General features: G+C 44.3%; 1 protein-coding gene across 2 annotated transcripts in view; it reads right to left on the bottom strand.

The window, feature by feature from the left end:
- The window catches only part of CCDC146 (coiled-coil domain containing 146), a 1211813-nt gene that overhangs the window by 435873 nt on the left and 750943 nt on the right, over positions 1 to 24997 (bottom strand). For both annotated transcript variants that reach the window (XM_086967356.1, XM_086967357.1), the window contains one exon: positions 7836 to 8063. In XM_086967356.1, coding sequence (XP_086823482.1) covers positions 7836 to 8063 — 228 coding nt within the window. The remainder of the gene's footprint in view (positions 1 to 7835; positions 8064 to 24997) is intronic.

Genomic DNA, 24997 nt, shown 5'->3' with positions numbered 1-24997 from the left:
TATTACCCTTGTGGGTCTCCGTTTGTTGGACTTGGCCCTTCTGGCAGGTTCACCCCTGAAGTTTTGTTTGATTATATGTAACCTGGGGATGGTGATTCCCACTCTGAGTGCGTGTGGTGAGAGAGACCTAAATCTTCCATAGGATTGCATGGGGAATGTATGTGTCCCTGGTAGTTCCAGATGCGTAGGGTGTGCAGGGTCGAGTCTGGTGTGTGTGAACTCGTGAGATTGAATGCTGCGCAACGGTATATGCGGTATGATTGTGTCTAGTGCAGAAGCGCCACTTTTAGAAGTTGGCATATTTGTGTAATGTGTGTCTGGCGTGTGATTGGCTGAGGCTGGCTGGTGAGCCTGGCTCCCAGAATCTGGGAGGGTCTGCACCGGTGGTGAATGGAGTGTTTAGCATGCTGATGTGAGGGGAGGAGTGAGCCTGGGCCTGCCTGTGGATTGACTGTCTGGTTTGAGGGTCCTGAATGAGGCTGGGTTTTCCCCACACAATGCTGGCTCCACCCCCTGGAGTGCGTCTGATGTCCCTAGCCTGGCCAGTGAAAAGAATCCCCCATAACCAGTTCTAGCTGGTTCTCCCCCTGCCTGCCCCCTTAGACCAAGGAAGTTGTGTATAAAAAGGGTGCTGTGACACTCTGAAAATGTTCCTTTTCCCAACTTGAATCTACCAGGGGCGTGCTGCTGCTTGGGCTCAGGGGAAGGCCCTGCCCTGCTCCTGGACATCTACACTGTGGCCAATAAAAGTCAATAACAACACCCAAGTGGGTCTCCGAGACCCCAAAGCTGTTTTTTGCAGTTTCTCACCCCCATGCTTCCGTGATGTCGCAGTATATAATATATATATAAGGAAATACATTTTACAACTGCTGTATATATGTACCATTAAATGATACATAAAGCGAAACAGAAATACCTCCTTGACTAGAGGCTTACCTTATTGGAACAGATGATGTAAGACCGCTTGTCCCACAGCAGCATCCAGGCAGTAATGCTGTGTTAAAAGATACGTGCTCTTTCACATTGCAGCGCAGCATATTTTGTCTAACAGGACACCAGCAAAAAGAGCAGCAGAGGAAGATACTGCTCTAGTGAAATGTGTCTTAGTCTTGACTGTCGGCGGTTTACCCGCTTTAACATCGCAGTGCTGAATGGTAGTGCAATCCACTGTGTAATGGTTGCCTTCGTAACTGAAGAACCTGGTCTTTGAGGGACATAGGAGAACAGCAGCTGATCAGTCTTTCAAATCTGCTTTGTTTGTTGCAGATAAAACGTAAGACAGGGTTTGATGTCTAGTATGTGAAGAGATTTCTCAGCCAGTGAGGACATATTTGGGAAGAAAGTACGATGGACCACAAGTTTGTTAAGATGGAATCTTAGGAATGAATCTTGGATTTGTCCAGATGAGAACATATTAATCAGTAAATTGTAGATAAGGTTCCTTTACAGTGAAAGCTTGGCTTCCACTAACTCTCCTGGTGGAGGTGAGAGCCAACAGTAATGCAACCTTCCAATTAAAACATGTTAGCTCCACCTTGTGATGGTCTTATAAGTTGCAAAAGGACTACATTGAGACATCATTCTAGTGGAGGAGGTCAAATGGGAGGAAAAGTTCTGAATAATCCTTTCATGAACTGTTTAACAATGCAAGTAGAACAAAGAGACAATGAAGAAGAGGAACACATGTAGCATGAGACAGCAGCGAGGTGTATTTTAATAGAGGAATGTACCAGTCCCGATTTAACCAAAGGATTTTAGATTTAGGATTTTTGTTGGATGTTAAGGGCGGGAAGCGCTGTCTCCCGTTGTTAGCCATAAATGCTCTGCAGGGTCGGGGGCCCCAGACAGCAGCGAACTTTGCTTGGAATATTAATTGGGGGGCATGACCCGCTCGATCCACTGTGAGCCAGAGGATTTGCCGGCGACATTTGCGGTGGTGATGAGAAAGGGAGCAATAAGGGGGATGATTCCTCCTTGGAGCAGGTTCTGGATTTGGCGTTATTTTGACATTTCGCTACTGCTACGTATAGGTGTGCACCAGAGATCGCCAGCAACCATACTCACCTTAACAACTAGTCGGAGTTTGGGGTGGAATCTAACAACATTTTGGCCTGCACTCAAGCACTCCATTCCAACTCCTGATGCATTATGGGACATGAAGTATGGTAGCAGTCCGGCAGGTATTTACCAACGAATTCTGGGACATTGCACCCGTGGTGTACCTCTGAGGAAAGCTATTTGCTGAAACGCGTCAGGTGCTCCACTTCCGTTGCAGCTTGCGCTTATCTCAATAAAGGCCAGTAATTTCCAGAACCAGTGTTATGGCGCATTTGTTTTTTGGATGTTAAGGGCGGGAAGCGCTGTCTCCCGTTGTTAGCCATAAACGTCCTGCAGGGTCGGGGGCCCCCGACGGCCGCGTACTTTGCTTGGAATATATATATATATATATATATATATATATATATATATATATATATATATATATATATATATATATATATATATATATATATATATATATATATATATATATATATATATATATATATATATATATATATATATATATATATATATATATATATATATATATATATATATATATATATATATATATATATATATATATATATATATATATATATATATATATATATATATATATATATATATATATATATATATATATATATATATATATATATATATATATATATATATATATATATATATATATATATATATATATATATATATATATATATATATATATATATATATATATATATATATATATATATATATATATATATATATATATATATATATAACCTATTGGCGGTCGCCAGTAGGTATATATAGTTAGGACGGTTTCCCATAGGAAATCCCCAACATTCTATTGGGAATAACTTTGGCCCTGGTTGATGAATCTTTGCAAATTTCTCAAAGAAGATGGCTCGCTCCACTCCGCTCCTTCCCTGAAAATTTGGGGGGGTTCGTCAAGTGGGGGCTGAGAAAAAAGGGGGGTCCCAAAACGTGTTTTCCCCATGTTAATTTCCATAGGACCTTTAGACTCAGCTACAGCTTGAACCACTGAAGGGAATTACACCAAACTTGTCAAAATGGTAGTGTCTGGTATGCAGATCACGCTTTTGGTAAAATAGTGTAAATCCCTCCAGTGGTTCCTGAGAAAATTAGAAGAGAAATCAATTATATATCTATAAGCGCGCACGCGTGCGCACACCCCCGCGAATTTTCGGAATTTTTTGGGGGGGGGGGGGGGCTTGGGGGGCTTCTGCCTTATATTTTCTTGTGTTTTATTTTAATTTCGAGGGTGCTCACCCCTCGTTTTACTGCCGAGATCACCGCTGCGGCCCGAGCCGCCTTAAAATGGCCGCCGCCTGGTTGTAGGCGGGGCCGGAAGGACGTGGTTTCCGCTTCCCCCTGCCTGGGGGAAGCCTTTGATGTCCGGACCGGTCTCCCGTGCCAAGGGGGAGACCGGTTATGCCTGCCTATGTGAGGCGGAATTCTATATGTACAACTATTTAATTTATGTATTAAAAAAATATTTATATCTGAAAAGACACACATGCTCGCCTTGTTAAGTGATGTCATGAATGATGTAATATGTGACATCATCAGCATTGGATTGCGGATGCGCGAAATATATAGTTAGTGGACCTAACTATATCTCGAATTTCATTGGTTTTATATCAATAAAATGTCCAGCTAACTATATAGGAGGAATTTCAATGGTTTTTTATATGTTAATTCCTAACTATATAAGGCCTAAAACCTATGTTTTTTTTAGTGTATATATATATATATATATATATATATATATATATATTTTACTCGTGGGAGTCATCAATATGAAGTTTCTTCTTACCATAAGATCCACATGATCTGAAGAGCCACTTTTTTGAAGTTTCGGACATGGGGAACAGCTAACAGAAGAAATATAAATTTGTGAAGAGAAGCACTGAGCAGAGCATAGGGATACTCCCTGTCACACGACATGCAGTAGAAAATCTGAGGGACTCAGCCTACCGTGGGTGTGCTCTACAGGGTGCTGTCGCTTGATTGGTTATAACTCAAGTTTGACTCTTTTTTTACAAAATGATATGGAAAGACTATTGCAGTGACCTTTTCATTGCATTGTAGCCTATGGTTAGGTCTTTACTTGCTTTTGTGATAGTACCGTGGGATTCCCACCTCAACGACAGTGATTATTCAAGCATGTGAATGTATGAAAGATTCAATATGGATAATAAAGTAAACCAATGGGCAACAGAGAAAAATGGTCACTTTAGAATAGAAAAGTACATAGTATAAGGAAGGGAACACAAAAAATAATAATGGGCTCAAGAAGAGGAAAGAGGGGTTTGGTTACTATTGGCAGTGAGCCTAGTTTTGCACAAGCTCTTAAGAATCCTTGAATCACAAGGCACTATGGAGAACCACAATTTAATGTGCACAAACTCTTAGGAAGTAAGAGGGGAATAATGGACACGACTGACTTTTAACCTAGAGCATTGTGCATTATGTAACTGACTGTTCTCCAAGAAGACCTCCCTGATGTGCTACCCTGCCGGCTGTCTCTGTTTTCTGTTAGCATAAGCTGAAGCCATCTTGTTTGTGGCATCCATTTTGTTAGCTATGTAATTCTTCTGTCTTCACTGTTGCTTGCCCTTCTATTCTGTTTGTGTCATCAACTTTAGTTAAATCCTTCTGTACTGAGTCAAAGCAAAGCACTTGCTGCGAAAAGGCCTGTAGCTGCTGAAATGCACCTGGTCAAAAGTGTAACTGTCAGATATTTTGTGCTGCTGTGAACAATTCTGTGCCTCCTCCCACTTTACTGACCAAGTGATTACTCATCTGCCCATGTCTGGCTGCAACTATTTCTGTGTAGCCTGTACCTTCTATTTGTAACTACATGTTTACTCTGCAACAAACTCTGTAAATAAGCAGCATGGCCTGTCTATTCAATGCACTACTTCCTGGAACATTTGAGGGTATTGTATGGACGTAGTCCCACTCATGAGTCATTAATAAACTTGTTCTTTGAATTCCAGCTTCAGTGCCAATCTCCATTTTGCTTGTCTATAGACCCGTGGACATAAGGGTGTACCCTGCACTGGTGTGCTCATTAAAAGGCACATTTCCACAGAGAATCCCAAGGCAGGCGGGCAGAATTATCAGCACTGTGAATGTGAAGAGTCAGGTTCCAAGAAGTCATGATCATGGTTGTCTGGTGTGAGCAGCATGTGAACTGATCAGGGAGAGCGAAGACATTAACCCAGCTCGGTAACCTAAGATCTAATGTCTGGACTGATGGACCCAGCAGGGAAAAAACACATGGGGAATCAAGATGTTGCTGATCCAACTGAGCATAAATGGATCAACTCATTTATTTGGTGTTCCATTATAGGCAGCAAAGGAGGAAATCAGAAATTGCCAGTATGTCAACTAGCAAATCCACTACTGCAGGATATAACATCCATTTTCAATGGTAGGAACAAAGAAGAATGAGCTCCCAGATGAAAGCAATAGCCAGGCCAAATAGTGAATAAAATGGACAAAGTAGATTAACAGGCACTACTAGTCAACAGAGAAAATCAAAGGGAAGTGAGAGGAGTGAAAAACACTCAAGGAAACCTTGATGAAGCAGCTCAACAACATAACCAATTGAGCCTGGAGGCCCTTTTGCCAGCATAGACTGGCATTCCTGTCTGTGTCATCGTCCATGTTGGCAGTTTTAGAAATCACAAAGTATGGACAAATGTAATACCCTGAGCACCAATAGATTGGTTGGATCAACCTACCAGGTGGAAGAGCAGTGCATGAGATGCCCACAACTGGAGCCTGTATCTTTCTTCTGGTGAAAGGGAACCACAAGTGCACAACAGGACCCCTTCATTTGCTCACAATGAAAAGGCATGATGGCAGGTAAGCACTGGGTAGAAGCCCAGTAAGTGCTTGAATGCAAGCGTATGAGTCTGCCTTCATTATTCGCTTGGTGCTCTCCCAATGGAGTTTCAGAGAGCCCACAGAGGTTTGGAGTACATAGGAATCCCCTAAACAGAGAGGTTTTGACATTTTCTGAACGTGTCACAATACACAGTAGCTCATTCAGAGATACACTGAATCAGTCTGTAGCACTGCAGGTCTCCCTCAGAACTACACCTCATGATTTTCCTGACATATTTTTCACAGGAAAGGCCTACCACAAAGGCGAACATTTCGTTCCATGTGGACAGCTGTTTTTCTAGGATAAATGTTAACATAGTCTTCTACAACTCTCATTCAGTACATATGAAGTGAACTTCTGACTGCAATGTCATTTCCTTAACATCATTGTTAAACAGAAAACCATGTTGCAGACAAGTATCACCAACATTTGCAAAACTCAGATAGCATGTCATACACAATTTAACATAGTGTGTATTTGTTAAGTGCAAGTTCACTCCCTGTTGCATCTTGGACTAGGCAAAATTGATAAATGAGGTACTATGGCCAGTTTGGTAGCAAGTCTAACACTATTTTGTTTTTTAAAAGGGACCACAAGAAGCCTAAAATGACACAGAATTCAGCTTCAGAATGATGATCACCAAGGTGGTGTAACTGCACAGCCTGATTTGGTGTCAGGGGACTTGGGACCACTGAGTGGCGGTGCCACCAGGGTTTGCATCCAACCTTGCGAAACCCTCAGACCTCCTTCACATTCGTTTTTTGATAACAAAATCCAGTTAGTGCTCTCACTGTGCTTTGAAGATTGCCAGTCGAGGGCGTCACACAATATGTCAAAATGTGTGATAGAGAGATTTAGATTATTTTGGGTTCAAATATGGTGAATGTAATGCACACCAGAACCTCAAGAGTCCTTAGAAAATGTCAATAGCTGCAATTCTACTGTAAGGCATTATTTGATGATCCAAGATCGCACCACTTATTACTTAACATATAAACGTTAATTTTTAGTGCTCTGCCAGTAAACTGAGGTTTATTATCTTAAGGTCTGTGATGCGACAATGCCCCGGCCGCCAGACCCAGATATACCTGAGAGCCTCTTAAATCATACTTTTTGACCACATCTCGATAATGCGTCATGTTGAGTAAGCCCAAGGAGATGTACATATTGAGTGGTGGAAAAGGACCGCTATGATATTTACAGTACGCAGGTGGGCTACATAGTTCCTTGAATGGCACAGATGTTATGTTCCTGTTCCATGGGGGGTGCCAGGGAAGATGGAATGGATAATATAGGACTGCTTAATTGATTTGTTGATGAGGCTTGTGCTGCTCAAACGAACTCAATCTGAGATAAATGTGTCTTGTTTCTGTAGTGTATATTTCTTACATTATAAAAATAAAAATAAACCTTTGGTCTGTGGATTGGAATGTGATTAATATACAGACAGGAAGAACTAACAAAACTCTTTTGATGAAACATTTAACTACACCCCCTCACATTTACTCAAATTTTCCCAATGCCTTTATTGTGTGTAACAGACATGTCATATGTGCACCCCCAATGAAGGAGCTCAGAGAACAGGTTTCAACTAGAGGCTATGTGTACATGTTCTCAGATAGAAAAGAGGATATTCTATGACAGGCAATCATAATGAAAATCCTACAAATATCTGCAATAATAAAGGACAAGGACACACCCCACAAGCTTTTCATTCTATGTAGGTATGGTGCCCCCCTCAGACACAATACGTGTATATTTTACATAGAACACACGCCTCATTCAATAGTGAAATTGAATACTAATAATATCAAACTAACACTATGTAACACCAGATGTAGAAATTCACTCCAGAACTAACCTGTCACCCAAAGCCATTGCTTCATTTTCTTTGGCTATTTCTGACAATTTGGTTAGCTGGTTGAATTCTTGCTCCTTGCTTTCAAGTAACGCTCTCTTTTGCTCTAGCTCCTTCATTTCTTCTTCCTTCTCCTCCAGTGCCTTTCTAGTTTTGAATTCTGTCTGTCGGATGCCGTTAACCAACTCTTGGCACTGCTCATCAAAGGTCATTTTTTTCTTCTGTGTGTCCCTAAGGGGTAACAATACAAGTTCACAAACGTTCCAAAGTGTGAACAATAGAAAATAAAACACAAGTGCGCAGAGATATTATTATTCTAAATGTTTGCCATTTGTCCATTCCCCACTGCTGCCAAGGGGATACAATGAACTATGCAGCTCATGTAACCTAAAATGACCGCTGAACTAGAATGAATTTATTAAAATCATTAACTAAGAAAACAGTTATTTAATCTCAAACGATGAGTATGTCTTTGGATCTATTGTCTTGTCTGTACAAGTCAACATCAGGTTAGCATTTTGACTGTATTTAAAAGCAATAATTAGTATGTTTTCAATAACATAAGGAACTAGTTTACCAATTCTCCTGTGTAGAAATGTTTTCTTTTCCAGAGATTAATTTATTTATACATATGGTTGAATCTATTACTGAACAGCAAGAATCGACACGCAATGGGTTATCTGAAAGAAAATGCAAGATTTCCCAATTTACACAGATTTAGTAACATGTCATGTTAGCCATTCCGTTTCCCAATGCCCCTCTTTAGTCACAACCCATACATCTGTCCGCCTAACCTTAGTAGCATCTCAGACTACTTTAATAGAGAAAAAGGTTTCTGCATTGAAGAATGTTTATTAAGATGGTTATTCGAGGTTCAGCAGAGCAAGATATATATGTGTGTAGGTGGCTGGCTTAGTATATGGTGCACACGTATTTAAGTGAAGCACCTTGCACTAATCCAGACTACCCTTACGGTGATGTTAGTGGTCTTAGCCAACCAAAGAAAGCTCTCTAAGTGGTAGCAGTGGAGAGAAACCTTCAGGCTTAGTCCAGAAGGAGCTTGTTTACCAGAACTAATCATATAGTGTAGGTTCAACGAAAAAGAACATAGCAGTGTAGTTATAAAATAAGTATATTTATTATACACATCCACTAACATATTGGTATATCTCCTATCAGGAGATATCAACACAATATTTCAATGTAAAACAGATAAGTAAGCACAAATACACAGTAGTCTCCAGGGGAGACCAAATCATATACTAAGGAAAGGGAATGTGAACTGAGACCGAAGTCGGGACTTGGACCAGAAGACTCACAAGAGCTGGGGACCAAAGGAACCACCTAAGGTATGTACCCTGGAACCCCACGGAGGCTGTGTGAAGAGTGGAAATACAGCTGCGTATTCAATGCAAGTCAATGGGAAAGTCACAGTTGCAGTTTTTTAAGAAGGACCCTTCCCAGTGGACCCTGAAGAAACCCTGTGGAAGACATGAGATTGGAGAGTTACCCCGCCCGTGGATCCCCCAGGAATTAAGATACCTACACCAGGGAAGCCGGGTGCATAGGTGCGAAGTGACTTCAGAAACCACTGTAGGCCACATTGGAGGACTTCAGAAAAGATGCGACTGGTGAAGATGAAAAAATGTGTTGGAATCCAGGTTCTACAAGAGGAGTACCTACAAGCAGAGGTGACAGAGTCTATGCACTCGGAAGTGACCAGGAGGAACGGAAGACCAATGACCACAGATGACGGAAGAGGCAGGAGTAATGACAGTTACAGCTGTGGGGACCAGGTGATGCTGTGGGAGATCAGAAGCCGTTTAAGAGCTGCCCCACATCAGAAGTCAAAAACTAGGGGGTCGGTGTCGGGTGGGAGGACCAACAACCCTTGGCAGCAGCAACAGATGTGGTAAACGAAAAAGGTGCAGCAAGGTTCAAGGGACTCACCATGTGCAGGAGAGTCAGAGCAGGTCCCAGGCGAATTGGGGAGCCCACTGGAGCCTAAGAAGACCCTCAAGAGGACCCACAGGTCGAAGGCTCAGGCGTCGCAAGAGGACCTCCAGCCGCTCACCAAAGATACAGGCCCACAGGGCAGAGGATTAGGTGAGGATGAAGATTTTGGCAGGAAGAGATGCTGGAGGCTGAAGCTTCTTGTAGCCCAAAGATCTCTAGAGGATAGAGTCAAAGAGTCAACAAGCATTGGCAACAGCAAGTCGATACATCATTAAATGGTAAAAGTGGTTCAACCACCGAAGACGGAGAATGAAGAACTTTCGTGAGAAGATTAGGCTTATACTCCCCATAGGAGTCTGCAAATCCAAAAGCTCCGCAGCCTTCCTAATAACTGTACGATAAGGAGCATTATCCTTCATGGGGGATGTCTTTTGAGAAGCAAAGTCCCACTTCAGAGAAATCTTAAGTCCACTTGCCTCACACAAGTCTTCAAACACGTCTTCCATGTCATACACTTCTCCTCCCTCCCTCTCTTCAGCCTGATACTGCTCCTCTTCCAATAATCTCTGCGCTTCTCTCCTCGAGCGCATGTTCGGTAGCGGCGCCGGTGACGCCACACGTGGCGTCAAAGGCTCCTGGAGCGGTGTCCAAGGTGGATCCACTGCAGTAGCAGGTGCCATTGAAATCGAGAAGCTTCACGAGATAGAGCCGGGGACTCACCATACGGCGTCGACATCCTCGGAGCCAGAAAGTGCCAGGACGGCATCGCTGGCGTGAACGGCATAAAGAGGGCCGGAGGATACTGGTGAGGCATATCCAAATTAAATGTCATAGGACCCATGGTACCCGAAGGTGCTCCAGAGGGGTACAAGGCCCTGGCGAGCACTTGATACATTGCATTTAAAAAATGTGAGGGATCCGAATCCAGAGTAGGAAACTGAGGGTATGAAGCCGGTTCAAGATCTAAACGAGGTACCTCTGGAGTCGAAGACGCTGGAGCCACAGGTGGAAGAGCCGCAGCCGAAGGAACCTCTGTGTCAGCTGGACTCGACACACCTTCTGGAACTGGTTAGAATCTCGGCGTCAATGCCTGCTCTGGAGTCCCTTTATATGAAGGAGATTGAGCCAGAGTCACCTGAGGAGACACTGAAGGATATACCAAGTCCTTTTCTTGACGTAGAGAAGGAGAAGGCAACCTCGACACCACAGCCGTTGAGGATTGGCCTCGAGAAGCATGTCTCCTCTTCTTCTTATGCTTCCTCTTGGAGTCATGCAACGTCGATGACTTGGACTTTGACCTTTTCCGACCCCTTCTTTCTTTTCTTGCCTTGGCCATATAAAGCTTGGCTTCTCGCTCTTTCAAAGCCTTAGGATTCATCTTCCTGCACATAGAACATTCCTCAACGTCATGATCTGAAGATAAGCACCAAAGAATCTTCATGCGGGTCAGTAATTGACATATGTCCAGCGCACTCCCGAGAAGGGTTAAAACCTGACTTCCTCGGGGTAGACATGACAAAAGAGAAAGAGATACAAACGAAATTACAAAGTATTCAGTCGAAGTATGGAGAGTCCCAGAAAAAAACGTTAGCGTCGACAGCGCGGAAAAAAGGAAACTGATGTCATCACGCCAGCGTGGTCCTCTCATGGCTCCAGTGACGTTATGCGGAGCCGCATGCGGAGCCATGGCATTGTGACGACCTCGTCAGCGTGGAGAGCTAGGAAAAATGTCCGCGGAATGCTGGGATCAAGACAGGGGATATTCATAAGGTGAGGAAACCACAAGCAGATGTTTCCATCAGAAATGTTTGATACCAAACGCGTCCAGGTTCGGCACTGCCACTATATAGTTAACCATCGTGTACTGGCGCATGGTCACTATATGTATAAAAATGGCTGACTGCACTTACAAAGCCTGGAGAATCGACTACAGGTTTGTAGGGGGTATCCTGCTCATGCAGGGAACCCTCACACTCACAACCTAGCACCCTGCCTTCAGGATTAAAAGGCCTGAGTTAGAGGTGACTTACAGGTTTTAAGGGCAGTGACCTCAGATATAAGGAAACTTATATCTGTCGTAAGTGGTGCTAGCACCAGCTTACACAGGCTACAAGGGCAGGCCTGCAGTCACAGTTTGAGTGGTCTCTCATGCTGCAGCCCATGGGAGACTCCTGGTGTATGTATGCCCTGGGTACCTTAGTACCATATACTAGGTACTTACAGGGGTACACCAGTAGCCAACTGGGAAGGTACCAAAGTACTTACCATTGTCAAATTTAGGGAGGAAGCACAGTGACTGGGGTCCTGATTAGCAGGATCCCAGTCAGACTAGTTAGAAAACAGAGCAACACCAAGCAAAACGTGAGGGTAACCATGCTAGAAGGATCCTACCTTCCTAGACTGTGGCAAAAAGGATCCAAACTCATCCCCTGCCCTTTGAGCCAGATTGCATTACCCGCCCAGGCACTTTGTGAAGAGACCCATATGGTCTCAACATTGTGGTATCTGGAAAATACAAGAGGTCATGATACCTACAAGAGACTTAAATATCCTAAATGTGAACAATGGGGTTATTTAATTCCTTTACAGTGGATATCTTAGGATGAATTGAGACAAGCATGAGCTGTTTTTGTTGTGCAGCTCACACCGAGACGTTACATAACATAATGCAGATTTAATTTCATTTACTGAAAACCCCAGAAGGTTAAGAGTTTGAATTGGAGTGTTCATTGGTAGTAGTACCATAAACCTTTTTTTTTTATACTCAGCGAGTCATCAAGATAAGGGAAGTAATTCTAAACAGAATACACCTAAAATCTGCAACCAATGGTAAACATTTGGTGAATATTTACTGAAGTGATTTTAGGAATATTCTTCTGTCTCTGGTAATCATGCTTAAATCCAAATCATTTGCAAATAACCATCTTGAATATCCTTCCTTTACTCCTTTAAAGAACTAGTTTAACAGTCATATTTCATCCTTATCAATATCGCTGCCTGGGATGTTTATAGAGTATATATATTATTTAATCGGGGTAGAGAAGTTGGCCTAACGGCTAGGGTGGTTGACCGCGAATCTGGGGAACTGGGTTAGTCTCTGCAATGATGCTGAATATCCTGTAATTCTGGGCAAATCACTTAATCTACCCACGCCTAAGAAAAATGAATGTGTCCTCATGTAATGCAACTGGTGCTATGTAAAGTGCTCTGATACCTGATTCGGGTCAAGTTTGCGCTATATAAAACTCTGTAAAAAAAACAAAAATCCTCTACAAAGAGGGACACTTTATTCACCACCATGTCCTTTATTAACTCATGGAAGTATGGAAGCGTGAGTAGACTTTTTGCCAGCAACTGAAGCCTTCCTAATACAGAAGAGGGCATTAGACAACTCTAATAGGGCCAGATGTATCATAGCATTTTGCGACTCGCAATTTGTGAATCGCAAAATGCTATGTACAACAGTGTCTGAGACACTGTTTGCGATTCCTAATTGGGTCGCAAATTGCATGCGTCATGAATATTAACGAGGCAGTCGTAATTTGCAACCCCATTAGGAATGGCTAGCACTCCCAGAGATGGTGGCCTTCTGGGGTCAGCAGACCACCATGTCCGGGACTGCTTTTAAATAAAGCAATTTTTTTTTCCAAATGCGGCCCGTTTTCCTTAAAAGAAAACGGAATGCATTTAAAAAAGAAAAATTTAACTTTGAAGTTCCATTTTCTACGGACAGGCAGTGCTCCCTAGGACCACTGCCTGCCATCAAAAAATAATTGTGCATGCATTCCCAAAGGGGAAGGGGTCTCCTTTGTGGCAGTTATTGTCTCATAATCCTGCTCATTGTGGATGTCAAGATACTGGCTAGCAATCTAGCTGTCTGCCTCACGAATGTCCACTAAACTCTTATTAATCGTTCATATGTGGGGTGTAACCTGGGCCGCTCATCACGCAACCATCTTCGCACGTTAGCTCATGCAGTCTGATTAGCAGCTGACTTTCCGACTTAGGCATTAGGACTGTTGTTGGATGTTGGGAAGGCCTTTGACAGGCTAGAATGGAACTACCTGTTTGCCACGCTTTGGAAATTTGGCCTTGGTGATGACTTCATTTCGAGAGTGAGATGGCTCTACAACTTCCCCTCGGGCAGGCCAATTGCTCAGGCTTTCTTTCTGACCCTTTGCCGATGCACAAGGGTATACGTCAGAGTTGCGCACTCTCCCACCTGCTATATCTCCTTGCGATAGAGCAATTGGACATGCATCTCCATAACAAAGCTGCCCTCTGGAACAATACTGGTATCCACATGAAAGGCCATACTCGATCGGGCCCTTGGGGCAGAGCTGGGATCCGGACTCTTGCACACCTGATCTCTGGCGGCGAACTCAGGTCCTTTGAGAAGCTACAGGGCGAATTTGGGCTGTTGCATACTCAAGAGTGGCGCTATACACAACTACGCCATTGCCTGCTGAGCAAACTGGGTCCCATGGACCTTCCCTTTTCCCCGGTGCTCTCTTATCTGAATACTTGGGATCAGTTTAAAGGTGTGATGTCTGGATTCTACAGTCTCCTGATTCGCAATCTTCACTCTCATCCACAATTGGCTAGCCTCAGGACATCATGGCAGGCTTCCCTGCAGTTGGAATATGATGAAGAGGAATGGGTAGAACATTTGGTGGCCCTGGAATGAGGAGTCCAAAAGGTAAAAAAAAAAAAGAAACTCAGACCTTTTAAGATCCTTCAGTGCTTGCACTGGACCCTGTGGCAGCTTCAGATTGCAGGGTTGCTCCCTCACTGCCTGCTGGTGATGCGATCACGCGCCTGGTGATATTGTACATATCTTACTGGATTGTCCCGACATTCACCCCTTCTAGATGGCAGTGGGCTCTATGCTCCAGGAATCTATGGATTTGCCCTCCTATTTTCAGACCATCAATTCTCCTCCATGACTTATCGGATCTTTCCAAACTGACTCGCCCCTGGCCTGCGCTTGTTTGTCACTGCCCTTACAGTTGCTAAGATCTGTATTCTGCGACATTAGCGTTCTCCACAACTGCTGTTGCATGAGGAATGGCTCACTGAGATGTACAAGACTGAGTCCTATGAAAACGTCATTTACAATTTAATGGAAACACAGATGTTTTTCTTCTCACATGATCCGTTTTCTGGAGGATGCCCCTCTCTAAATCATATTGAATCTTGATTCTTCCTCATCACTGTCATTGCAACCCCCCCACCCCCCTCCCTGCATTACTATACTTGGACTTTGCCTGAACGGCATTCTCTTCTATGCTTTGTAATTCCCTCTTCTCTTCCTTCTATATTCCTCCCCTTTTTATTTACTTTCATCCTTCTCTAGCTTATTTTCTTACACCTCTCCTTCTTTTCTCCCTTTCTTATATATTAGGCTGGTTTGTTATTGGTGTATGTATCACAATTAGGGCTCCCGGTTTTATGGTATTTTTTTTTAACATTTCTATCTGTATTTATCCATATTTATTTTTGGGCCATCTTATTGGTATTTATCCATATTAATTTTGTGTACTGAGGATAGATGGAGCTGTAAAATGGCATATTTCCACGTTTATTTAACTCTTGAATGCACACTCATACATGGATGCCTATCACGATTTTGCAAATTAAGCAGCCACGTATAACAAAACACTACACTCACAAGCACATATTAGTGTTATACTACAAATATATGTTAACATATACCTATTTAAGGAACTCACATCATGTTTTTCAACTCTCTATGCTTTCTATCTGCTCAGCTGTTGTCCTGGAATTCATTGAAGACAGCACAGAGATTCTCTCACAAAAAAGACAATTTTCAGAATTTTTCTGCTTTTCAAAATAAATACAGACAGGAAACACATTGGTTTCGGTCTGTATTTATAGGTAAAAATCTGTAAAAATAGAAAACCAGAAGCCTTAATCACAATCAACATTTGTATCTCAATATGGGTCCATGCTATTCTTGCATGTCGCTGTATTTGCTGTTATTTTTCAGTACTTAATTTATACCAATAAAAATAATTGCTCGCAAAAAGAAATAAACTGTTTTTGATTTGCTTGAATGACTCCGCTAAGAGTGTCTGCCTGAGCATTCTGGGCTCCTGGTAGATGGACCGCTGTAATCTTGAGAATTGTTTGGGCTTCCAGGGAAAGAGGTCTAGATCTCATCCATCCTTGCTTGTTCAGATAATGCATGGGTATTGTATTGTCTGTCTGAACAAGGAGAGAGTCTGTTCTGAGCAATGGGAGGAAAGCCTTCAGGGCTAGATGTACTACACTCAGTTCCAGAAGGTTAGTGTGGTAAGACTGTTTCTTTGGAGATCACAAGCCTTGAATCTGTAGATGGTTCATATAAGCACCTCAACCTGTCAAGGAAGCTGTCGTCACTATGGTTTGAACTGTATTGGTGATTGTTTTGCTTGAGGGGTCAGTATCACTCTGTCTTCCCATCTTCCTAAAATCTGATCCCATTGATCTTCCAGGCATTGTTGGAAAAACCGCATGATGAAATGTGTATGCAGGATCAGGAAGATGCACAACACCATTGAACCCAGAATGGAAGAGACCTCACTCAGTGTTTTAGATGGTAGTTTTTCTTCATATTGTGAAATTCATTAAGGATAGATAATCATCTCTCTTCCAAAGGAAATCCATTTGTGTGTACTGTGTCTAGAACTGCACCCAGATAATGTAGGGATCGAACAAGTGTTGAGATCAATTTGTCGTGACTCATGTGCAGAACTAGTGAATTGAGGGGTCATGATGGTTAGGAGATAACGTTGGCTTGCTTGCTGATAGGAAGATGCCTTGATGAATCAATCATCTAAATATGGACAGACAAATATTCAAATTTTTCTGAGGTGGGCTGCTACTAAGCCATGTATTTGGAAAAGATTTTCAGTGCAGACTTGAGGCCGTATGAGATCCAAATAATGTATTCCCTGACAATGAAAGATTTAGTGATGGTGTTGTGCTTCTGGCTGTAAGTTGGAGCCACGATGAGCGATGGAGAGCTAGGTCATGACAATATCAATGCGCTTTCAAGAGTAAAATTATCAGCTGCAGCACTGATGTTTTGACTAGACACCATCGTGCCAAAACCTTGACGTCTGTCTCATGGAAGAAACTTTATAAATTGTTGGACTGAATCCCAAAGAGATCTCTCATAATGCTCCAGAAGTACAGACGTGCTGGACGCTTTCATTTCAACAGCAGAAGTTCCAGATACCTGTCTACCCACAAAAATCCAATTTTTTACTCTCCTTTTCAGGAGGAAAAGTGGATGAAGGTGCTGCAGCATGCAACTTACGGGTAGCAAAGACTATAACTGAATTTGGAACAGGATCCGCAAGTATGAAAGTAGGATCTTGATCCCGAGGCTTCCATTTCATCAGAAGGCAGGATGGGAGAGCATTTAGAGAAGCTGGTGACAGTAACAGTTCAATAGCTGGTTCCAAAAAAATGGGTACCAGTGATAGCATAGGTCTAGAAACGGACCTTTGGTGGAGCATCTCAAAGATTACCAGTTTGGAAGTGGAGTAGTTGGCAAGTCAATATTTAGTTTTTTGGCTTAATCTAGAGCACCTCTGAGAAGGTATAGGAGGACGACGAGATGGAGTAGTGGACTGTGGTGGAGGTATTGATGGCATGGCTGAATGTGGAGGAAGAGGAGCTGGAGGAGGTGATCCTACGGGGTCTGAGGAGGTATAAGTGAATCTGATATGGTGACTGCAGATGTCAGTCTTGATGGCAAATAGGCTCTGGAATACTCCAAGTCAGACTCAGATGGAATGCTGCAAGCTTTCATGTGTGGAATCCACTCCACTGTCTTATTTAAGGAAGATGAATGACGTCTCATCGTCTAAGTCCTTGATGTTATATGATGTCTTGATGTCCAAGTTTCTCTCAACGTCAAAGGTACTCCCTTCCTCAACTTCAGAAGTGTTCTCAGGTTGACCCAGCCCTTGGCGCCGAGCAACTAGGTGCAGTACCTCTTCTCAACACTGATGTTCTCTTTTTGAATCTCTCTTGGAGGGAGTCCTCAGAGTGTGAATTAGGGGCACTGGTAGAGAGTACAGTTTCTCCTTGCCCTTCTGAACTCTCACCAGTCATTGATCTTGCCCTCTGTGGTGCTCAAATTCGCCATGGAGGCAAATTTCCTCTCTACCCTTTAAAGTGTGTCTGGAGAGGGTCTTGCTGTGGCAACATGTCTTGGGGTCAGGAGAGTCTAGAAAACATGAAATACAGATCCTCTATGTGTCTGTTTTTGCCATTTTATTGCCACACTCTGGGCAATGTGCAAAAAGAGATGGCTAAAAATGTGATACTTTTTATCTCTGAAAATTATCTAAAAATACTCCATGCCCTATCCGATGCCAAATGAACCAGCTTTAAAAAAGCTTTAGATGAAAATTGTGAGGAAAAAACCTTTACAAAAGGCAGAGCTCTGCTCCAGGATCCTGTCAGCAGGAGCCAAAAAAGAACTGCTATCTACAGGTCATGATGGGACTCTGGAGGTCAGAAGGCTCTTAAAGGCACAATATCATATTCACATTGTTTCAATGCAGCAGCCTATGCAGGCTACATTGCGGTGTATTACTCCTTATCTTACTTCAAACAGAAGCAAAAAGCTTTGTGAGGGATATTTCTAAATTGTATCTTTTATTTTGCTTAAGTGATTTTTAAGGGTACGTCCCATTTTTTCCTTCTTAATTTGAAAGTAATTTAATAAAGATTAGTAATATTACCTGTTTTTAAGACTGCAAAAACCTAACATGTCTGTCACTTATGTTTCCTGGCCTTTCCGAAGTTAGGCGAAGTAGATGTGAGTTTGAAAGTACTGCTCTAGGATCCCTGTGTATAGGCGGGACTATTCAGTGCTTATGATTATCAATGGAGATTCCCTGAGAGAGAGATGCTCGGTTTATGTTTTTTTAGTATGATGCCAGCTTTCAACCACTTCATGCCACTGTACAACACTGTAAGAGTGGTTTGGATGTCAGTAGAGTTGGTGCAGTCCGTTTAAAAAATATATAAATATATATATCAGTGACATAAGTGGCGTGCCATGATATATGACAACATGGAGTTCTCAAGCAAGCATATAATTCAAAGCATGAACCAGATCCAGGTTAATTATGTCACTAATATTGTGTAGTCAGAGCGCAACCTAGGCCTTAGAAGTAATAGCTACCACTAGCCAACACATTAGCTAACTGAAGTATCAAGCAGGAGTAGAAGAAAACTGAAATTCAAGGATAAACAGAAAAAACACAAAGATAAACTAGTGATCTGTTGTAGGATTCCATCAATAAACAGGAGAAAGAGACCAACAGGGTACAGCAATTCAAGCCGGGCTAAGATAGGAAAAGAAATATTGGAGGGTATTCAAAAGAGGAGGGGGGATCTGGGGTGAAGAGCAGCCCACAGCATCAATCCCCACTCCTCAGGTGTGGGATTTCAACTTACTGGAGGGTCAGTGGAGGTGATTGATATGCTACCCTGTCTGAAGAGTGGGTGGTGTGTATTGTTACGTTTAGTCAGCATCAATGCAAGATTGAGAAATATACTCGTCATCCTATTAGATTTTGATCTGGGAAACACTATGCACACCCCCGGTTCACCCAGGACATTTCTTTCAGTCGCGGCATTAATTAAGACTACTATTTGTTTCCAGTATTCTCTCACTTTTTTTTTTTTTTAAAACCTTTATTGTACCTTTACATAATTACACAGCCATTCGCCTACAACCCAAAGGGCCGGCCGCTAATAATTGAACAGTGGATGCCGTGCATGAGGATAAGTCCATACTTTGATAACGTTGTTGAAAAATAAAAGGTTCATCACACGGCAAAGTGAAGGGTACATAATTGACGATATGTTGCTAATCAATAATGGTTTCAGTTTTCTGTTTTTTATGAAAATAACAAAAAATAACAATGAGGAAATCACATTGCGGTCATCCAAAAGTAATTAGTGCTGTATAGCTGTATTGAAAGTCTACCCGACAGTATGTGTTACTATTTATAGTCATGGACTCATACCCAGATTGACGGGCAGTAACGCCCATGTGCCTACTCGTTACTGTACTTCAGTCCCAACCCTGTCTACTCATACTGCCCATTCCTCGGGACCCGGCCCCCTCCCACTCACAATAGCCTCTCCCCTCTGCAACCCTCTTGTGACACCTCAGCCGACTTCCCCCTCATCATCTGAATCTAACGGGTCGTCCTCTGGCAGAGGATCACAAATTTCACCACGGTACACATTCCATGGGGTCCATATCTTGTTCCATTTCCCTGGACATGCACGACTCAAGTATACCGCCCTCTCTGTCACCATTATCTTATCCATGTTCATGCACCACTGCGACTTCGTCGGTAATTCTGCCGCTCCACAGCGCTGTGCGATATCTCTCTTGGCCACTATCATGCCTAATGTAACCCAAAGTTGGCCACATCTGGACAGGTCATTCGGTCCCCACACATTTAAGAGACATTGTCGCGGTTCGGGAAGTAGAGAGGTCTCCAGAGTCTGTGACACAGTGCGCATTATTTGTCTCCAATAGTCTTGGATGCGTGGGCAGTCCCAGATTGTGTGGAAGAAGGACCCCTCCTCCCCACAGCCACGGAGACAGTAAGGATGTTGTATTCTGTGGATGCGGTGTAATAGTGTTCTCGTGTAATACACTCTGTGTAGGACCTTAAGTTGTACGAGTCTCAGCCTGGCTGAGATGCCTACCTCTTTTGGGGATGCTAGTGCCTCATTCCATTCGTGTTCGTCCAGGGCGTCCACTTCCCATTCCCATCTTTCTTTCAATGAGGTCAGCGGGTCAGGTAAGTTATTAAGGAGCTTGCGGTATGTCAATGATGTCGCTCGCTCAGTCATGAAGTCAGTTAGAAGACGACCCTCCAGCGGGGATGATTCTGGTATATCCGCCCCGGAGGGGATGGCCGTAAGCAAGCACAGCGTATCTGGACATAGCGGTATGATTCTTGTGGCCCCAGTTCGTACAATTCCCTCAGGCGGTCAAATGTAATAACCTCTCCTCTTTCCCACAGGTCACCCACCGTGGATATCCCAATAGTGTCCCAGTGAGAGAAGCCCTTGCTGTAGCTCAAATTTCCCAAGGCACGTGTATCCCAGAGCGGGGTGAGTTTGGTAATGTTCCCCTTCCAGCCCAGCGCCGCTAGTGCCGTATGCCACAGTGCTGCGGTAAGTCTAGTGGGTCCCGTTAATTTTCGCACTCGACGTTGGTCATAGAGTGGGGCCAGCACAGTGTTGGTACCCAGTTGTGCTCTATCTGCTTGGAAAGCTGGGTCAGTCTGTGGAGCATGTATCCACTGGTTAATGGGCTTAAGGTGAGCTGCCCAGTAATACAGTTTAAGATTCGGCAACGCGATTCCACCATCGTACCAACCCCTGTGTAATTTGGCTTGTGCAATACGCGTCGGGCGATTGCTCCACAGCAGACCAGAAACCACTGCTGCCACCTTTTTGAAGTACCCTGGTGCCACTGGAAATGGCGTGTTCTCCAGTATGTATAGGAAGCGGGGCAAGGACATCATTTTGTATGGCGTTGCTTTTCCCAGCATTGTTAAGGGCAACCCCGCCCAGAACTTGGCGTCTTGTTTAAGCCGTTCCAAGGGTGGTGCCAGATTCAGTTGTACAAATTCCGTTGGGTCCATTGTGACATGGATCCCAAAATATTTAAAAGAGGAGCCAGCTAACCTTAAGGGGCAGTTGGGGCCCAGCACCGGCACCGGGCCTTTCAGAACATACATTTCTGTTTTGTTCCAGTTGATCTTGTAACCTCAAATTTGACCATGATCATCACACAGGTCCAAGAGCACCGGTACACCACGTTCGGGGTCTACCAGCATGTCGTCTGCGTAGAGGGACAGCCGGTCTTCCCAGCCTTCCTTCCATTGTATCCCTTTAAGTAAGGGTGTTTGCCTTATCAAAGTCGCTAGTGGCTCTAGGGAGAGCGCAAAAAGCAATGGCGAGAGGGGGCAGCCCAGGCGGGTGCCTCTCCCCAATGGGAATGTACGGGAAATGTGGCCGTTTGCTACCACATGTGCCACTGGTTTCGTGTACAACAGTCTGATCCATTATATAAATTTCAAGCCGAAGCCCAGACAGACAAGAACCTCAAACAGGTAGCTCCATTCCACTAGATCAAATGCCATTTTCGCGTCTAGGGCCAGTATTACTGCTTGATCGTGGATCAAGTCCGCTCTCGCCAGTACCCCATGCACCCTGCTAAGGTTCAGTGCCGTGTTTCTATGGGGCATAAACCCAGATTGATCCGGATGTATGAGATCAGGTAGATGCGCCATCAACCGGTTAGCTAGGAGCTTGGCCAAAATTTTAGCTTCCGCATTCAGCAGAGAGATAGGGCAGTATGAGGAGCAATCCTCTTGCGGTTTCCCGGGTTTGGGAATCGCTACTATAGTGGCCGTTCTCTGATCGAGAGGAAGTTCAGCCTTTTCTAGGCATTCCTCATACATGGCGAGTAAATCTGCACTTAGCTCCTCCGACTGGGACTGATACCATTCTACTGGAATGCCATTTGGTCCAAGAGCCCTGCCAGGGTTCAGCGTTCGTATAGTCAATTGTATTTCATCTCTAGTTATGGCCGCATCTAAGTCGGCTGCTGCTTCCGGCTGCAATATTGGGGTTTCTACCCTGCCTAGCGCCGCCTGTGCCATGTCAGTAGACACTACCCGTTCTGGAGTATAAACTTTCTCAAAATGTGCCGCCAATACTTCCACTATCCGTTCAGGGCTTGTCTGAATTCCACCGCTGCTATCTCTCACTTGTTGGATTCCTCTAGAACTACCCCCCTCTTATCTAGCCAGGCCAGCATCTTTCCCGCCTTATCCCCCACATCATATATCCTGTTCTGTGTATCAGTTATGTGCCCCTTCACCATCTGCCGAACATGTTCCGTGTGTAGTTGTTGGTGGAGTGTAAGTGTGCGCCGTGTCTGTTGTGGGGTTTGCCTCGTGTAAGGTTGTCATGTCGCGCAGTGTCGATTCAAGCTTAGACTGTTCGGCTGCTTGCTCCTTTTTGTGGGCCGTGATGGAACTTATTGCCTGCCCCCTCAATACCGTTTTGTAGGCCTCCCATAGCACCTCTGAAGAGGTCACGGTGGCCACGTTTTCTTCGAAGTAGTGTGTTGTAGCCTTCTGAAGGGTTTTCCTGATTTTCGGGATTTTAAGGTATGATGCCTGAATGGGAGATATATACGGCTGCAAGACTTTTCTTGAGTGGAAACTGTTAGGGTGATCGGGGAGTGATCTGATATGCCTCTAGGGTGGATATCTGCGGTATTGACGTGTTGTAAGCCGTCACCCAGAGCTAAAAAGTAATCAATTCGTGAAAGGCTGTTGTGGACCGTGGAATGAAATGTGTATTGCTTATCCTGGGGGTGAACGTGCCGCCAGATGTCTACTAGACCCATTGCTGTTAGGAAACGTTGAAACCGGGAAGGTCCCCCAGTCGGGCCCGTCGCTGGGAATTTGTCAAGTTGTGTGTCTATTGTAGCATTAAAGTCCCCTCCCAAGATTACATCACCTTCGGGGAGGGACAACAAAAAGTCACTGAACGACGGAAGCATTATTGAGTGAACGGATGGCGGGATATATACCGGTACCACAGTTAGGGGGCGACCCTCCCATTGTCCCTGCAGGGCTGTGAAGCAACCCTGCCTGTCAGTTTTCTTGCTTAGTGGGATGAATTGTGAGGATTTTTTAATCGAGATGCCAGTTCCCCGGGAGCCCGATGTGAATTCAGAGTGTGCCACCATCTTGTACCCCCTCCTATCTAAGGCCCTAGAGGCCCCCCGTCAAGTGTGTCTCCTGTAACAGCGCTAGGTGGGGTTTTTGTCTCTTCAGTGCATTCAGTACCAGGCCACGTTTCACCTTATCTCCAAGTCCCCTTACATTCCACGATAGTATTCGAAGGGGGGAGCCACGTGTCTGTGACTCGGCGTCCCCCGCATTACGTAGCAGACCATCCGCCATTTCCGGTCATGCAGACACACACAAATGAATCTAGGAGGAGTATCCGGACCCTTAGGTTTACCTTTCCAGCTATAGTATGTACATAAAAAACACAATTTTTCGACCGACTTAGTGAATTTCCAACCAACAACCAACAACCCCCCTCTCCCACCCCCTCCCTGCCTCCCTGCTTAACGGACCTTCAACTGCCCACCTCCCCAACTGAGCAGAGCGCTTAACCCATCCCAAAAACAGAGTACTTACACGTTGGGGGAGAGTGTCTCCCTGAGCAGGCGGCATCCCTGCTCCCTTCAGGGCACCCAGGCCAGCGTCCATCCACGACTTTTGTGCAATTGTAGTCAATAAAAGGAGTCAGCGTCCAATTTGTTCACGGGTTGTCCATATTATTCCCCCCTGCCTGCCTCAGATAGTTCTTGTGTCGGCGACTTGCTCGCGCCTCTTCTGCCTGACGTTTGCGAGCCAGTCCGGCTGACGTCTCGATGTCTGTGGTTCGGTCTGCCGGACCTACGGGGAGAACCCACATTGCGCCAGCCATCAATCCAGTCTCTGGCCGCCTCAGGAGAGTCAAAAAACCAGACCTTCTTATCGGCGACCACCCTTAGCCGGGCCGGGAATAACATGGAGTAGGGTAATTCTTGCTCACGCAACGTCTTTTTTACTTCTAAGAATGTCCTCCTACGTCGTGATACCTCCGCCGTGTAATCGGGGAAGAAGGATATCCTTGAATTTTGAATTTGGATGGCTGGCTCCACTCTGGCCGCCTGAAGGATGGTGTCTCGATCTCGAAAGTTAAAAAGTCTCGCCAAGATCGGTCGTGGCGAGGCCCCTGGTTTCGGTTTTCCTCCTGGTACTCTGTGGGCCCTTTCCACAGCGAAGACGTTTGAGAGACCCTTGGGGGCTAGCTGGTTCTTGATCAGGTCTTCCACGTATAGATCTATAGCACCCGTGGTTTCAGATTCCGGGACCTCCAAAATACGGACGTTGTTCCGCCGGGAGCGTCCTTCATGATCATCCAGCTTTTCCTTGAGCAATTTGTTATCGGCTTGCAGTTTCTCCATTTCCACCTGCAGATCCGAGACATGCTCCACCAGGGATTTAGCAACCACCTCCACTTGCTTCACCCTTTCGCTCATTTTCTGGAGGTCTGCCCGAATAAGGGTTACTTCC

Source organism: Lissotriton vulgaris, chromosome 1_1 (assembly GCF_964263255.1).
Source record: "Lissotriton vulgaris chromosome 1_1, aLisVul1.2, whole genome shotgun sequence".
NCBI classification, from domain to species: Eukaryota; Metazoa; Chordata; class Amphibia; order Caudata; family Salamandridae; genus Lissotriton; species Lissotriton vulgaris.
Note: the sequence above shows the minus strand (reverse complement) of the source record. Positions and strands in the feature narration are given on the sequence as shown.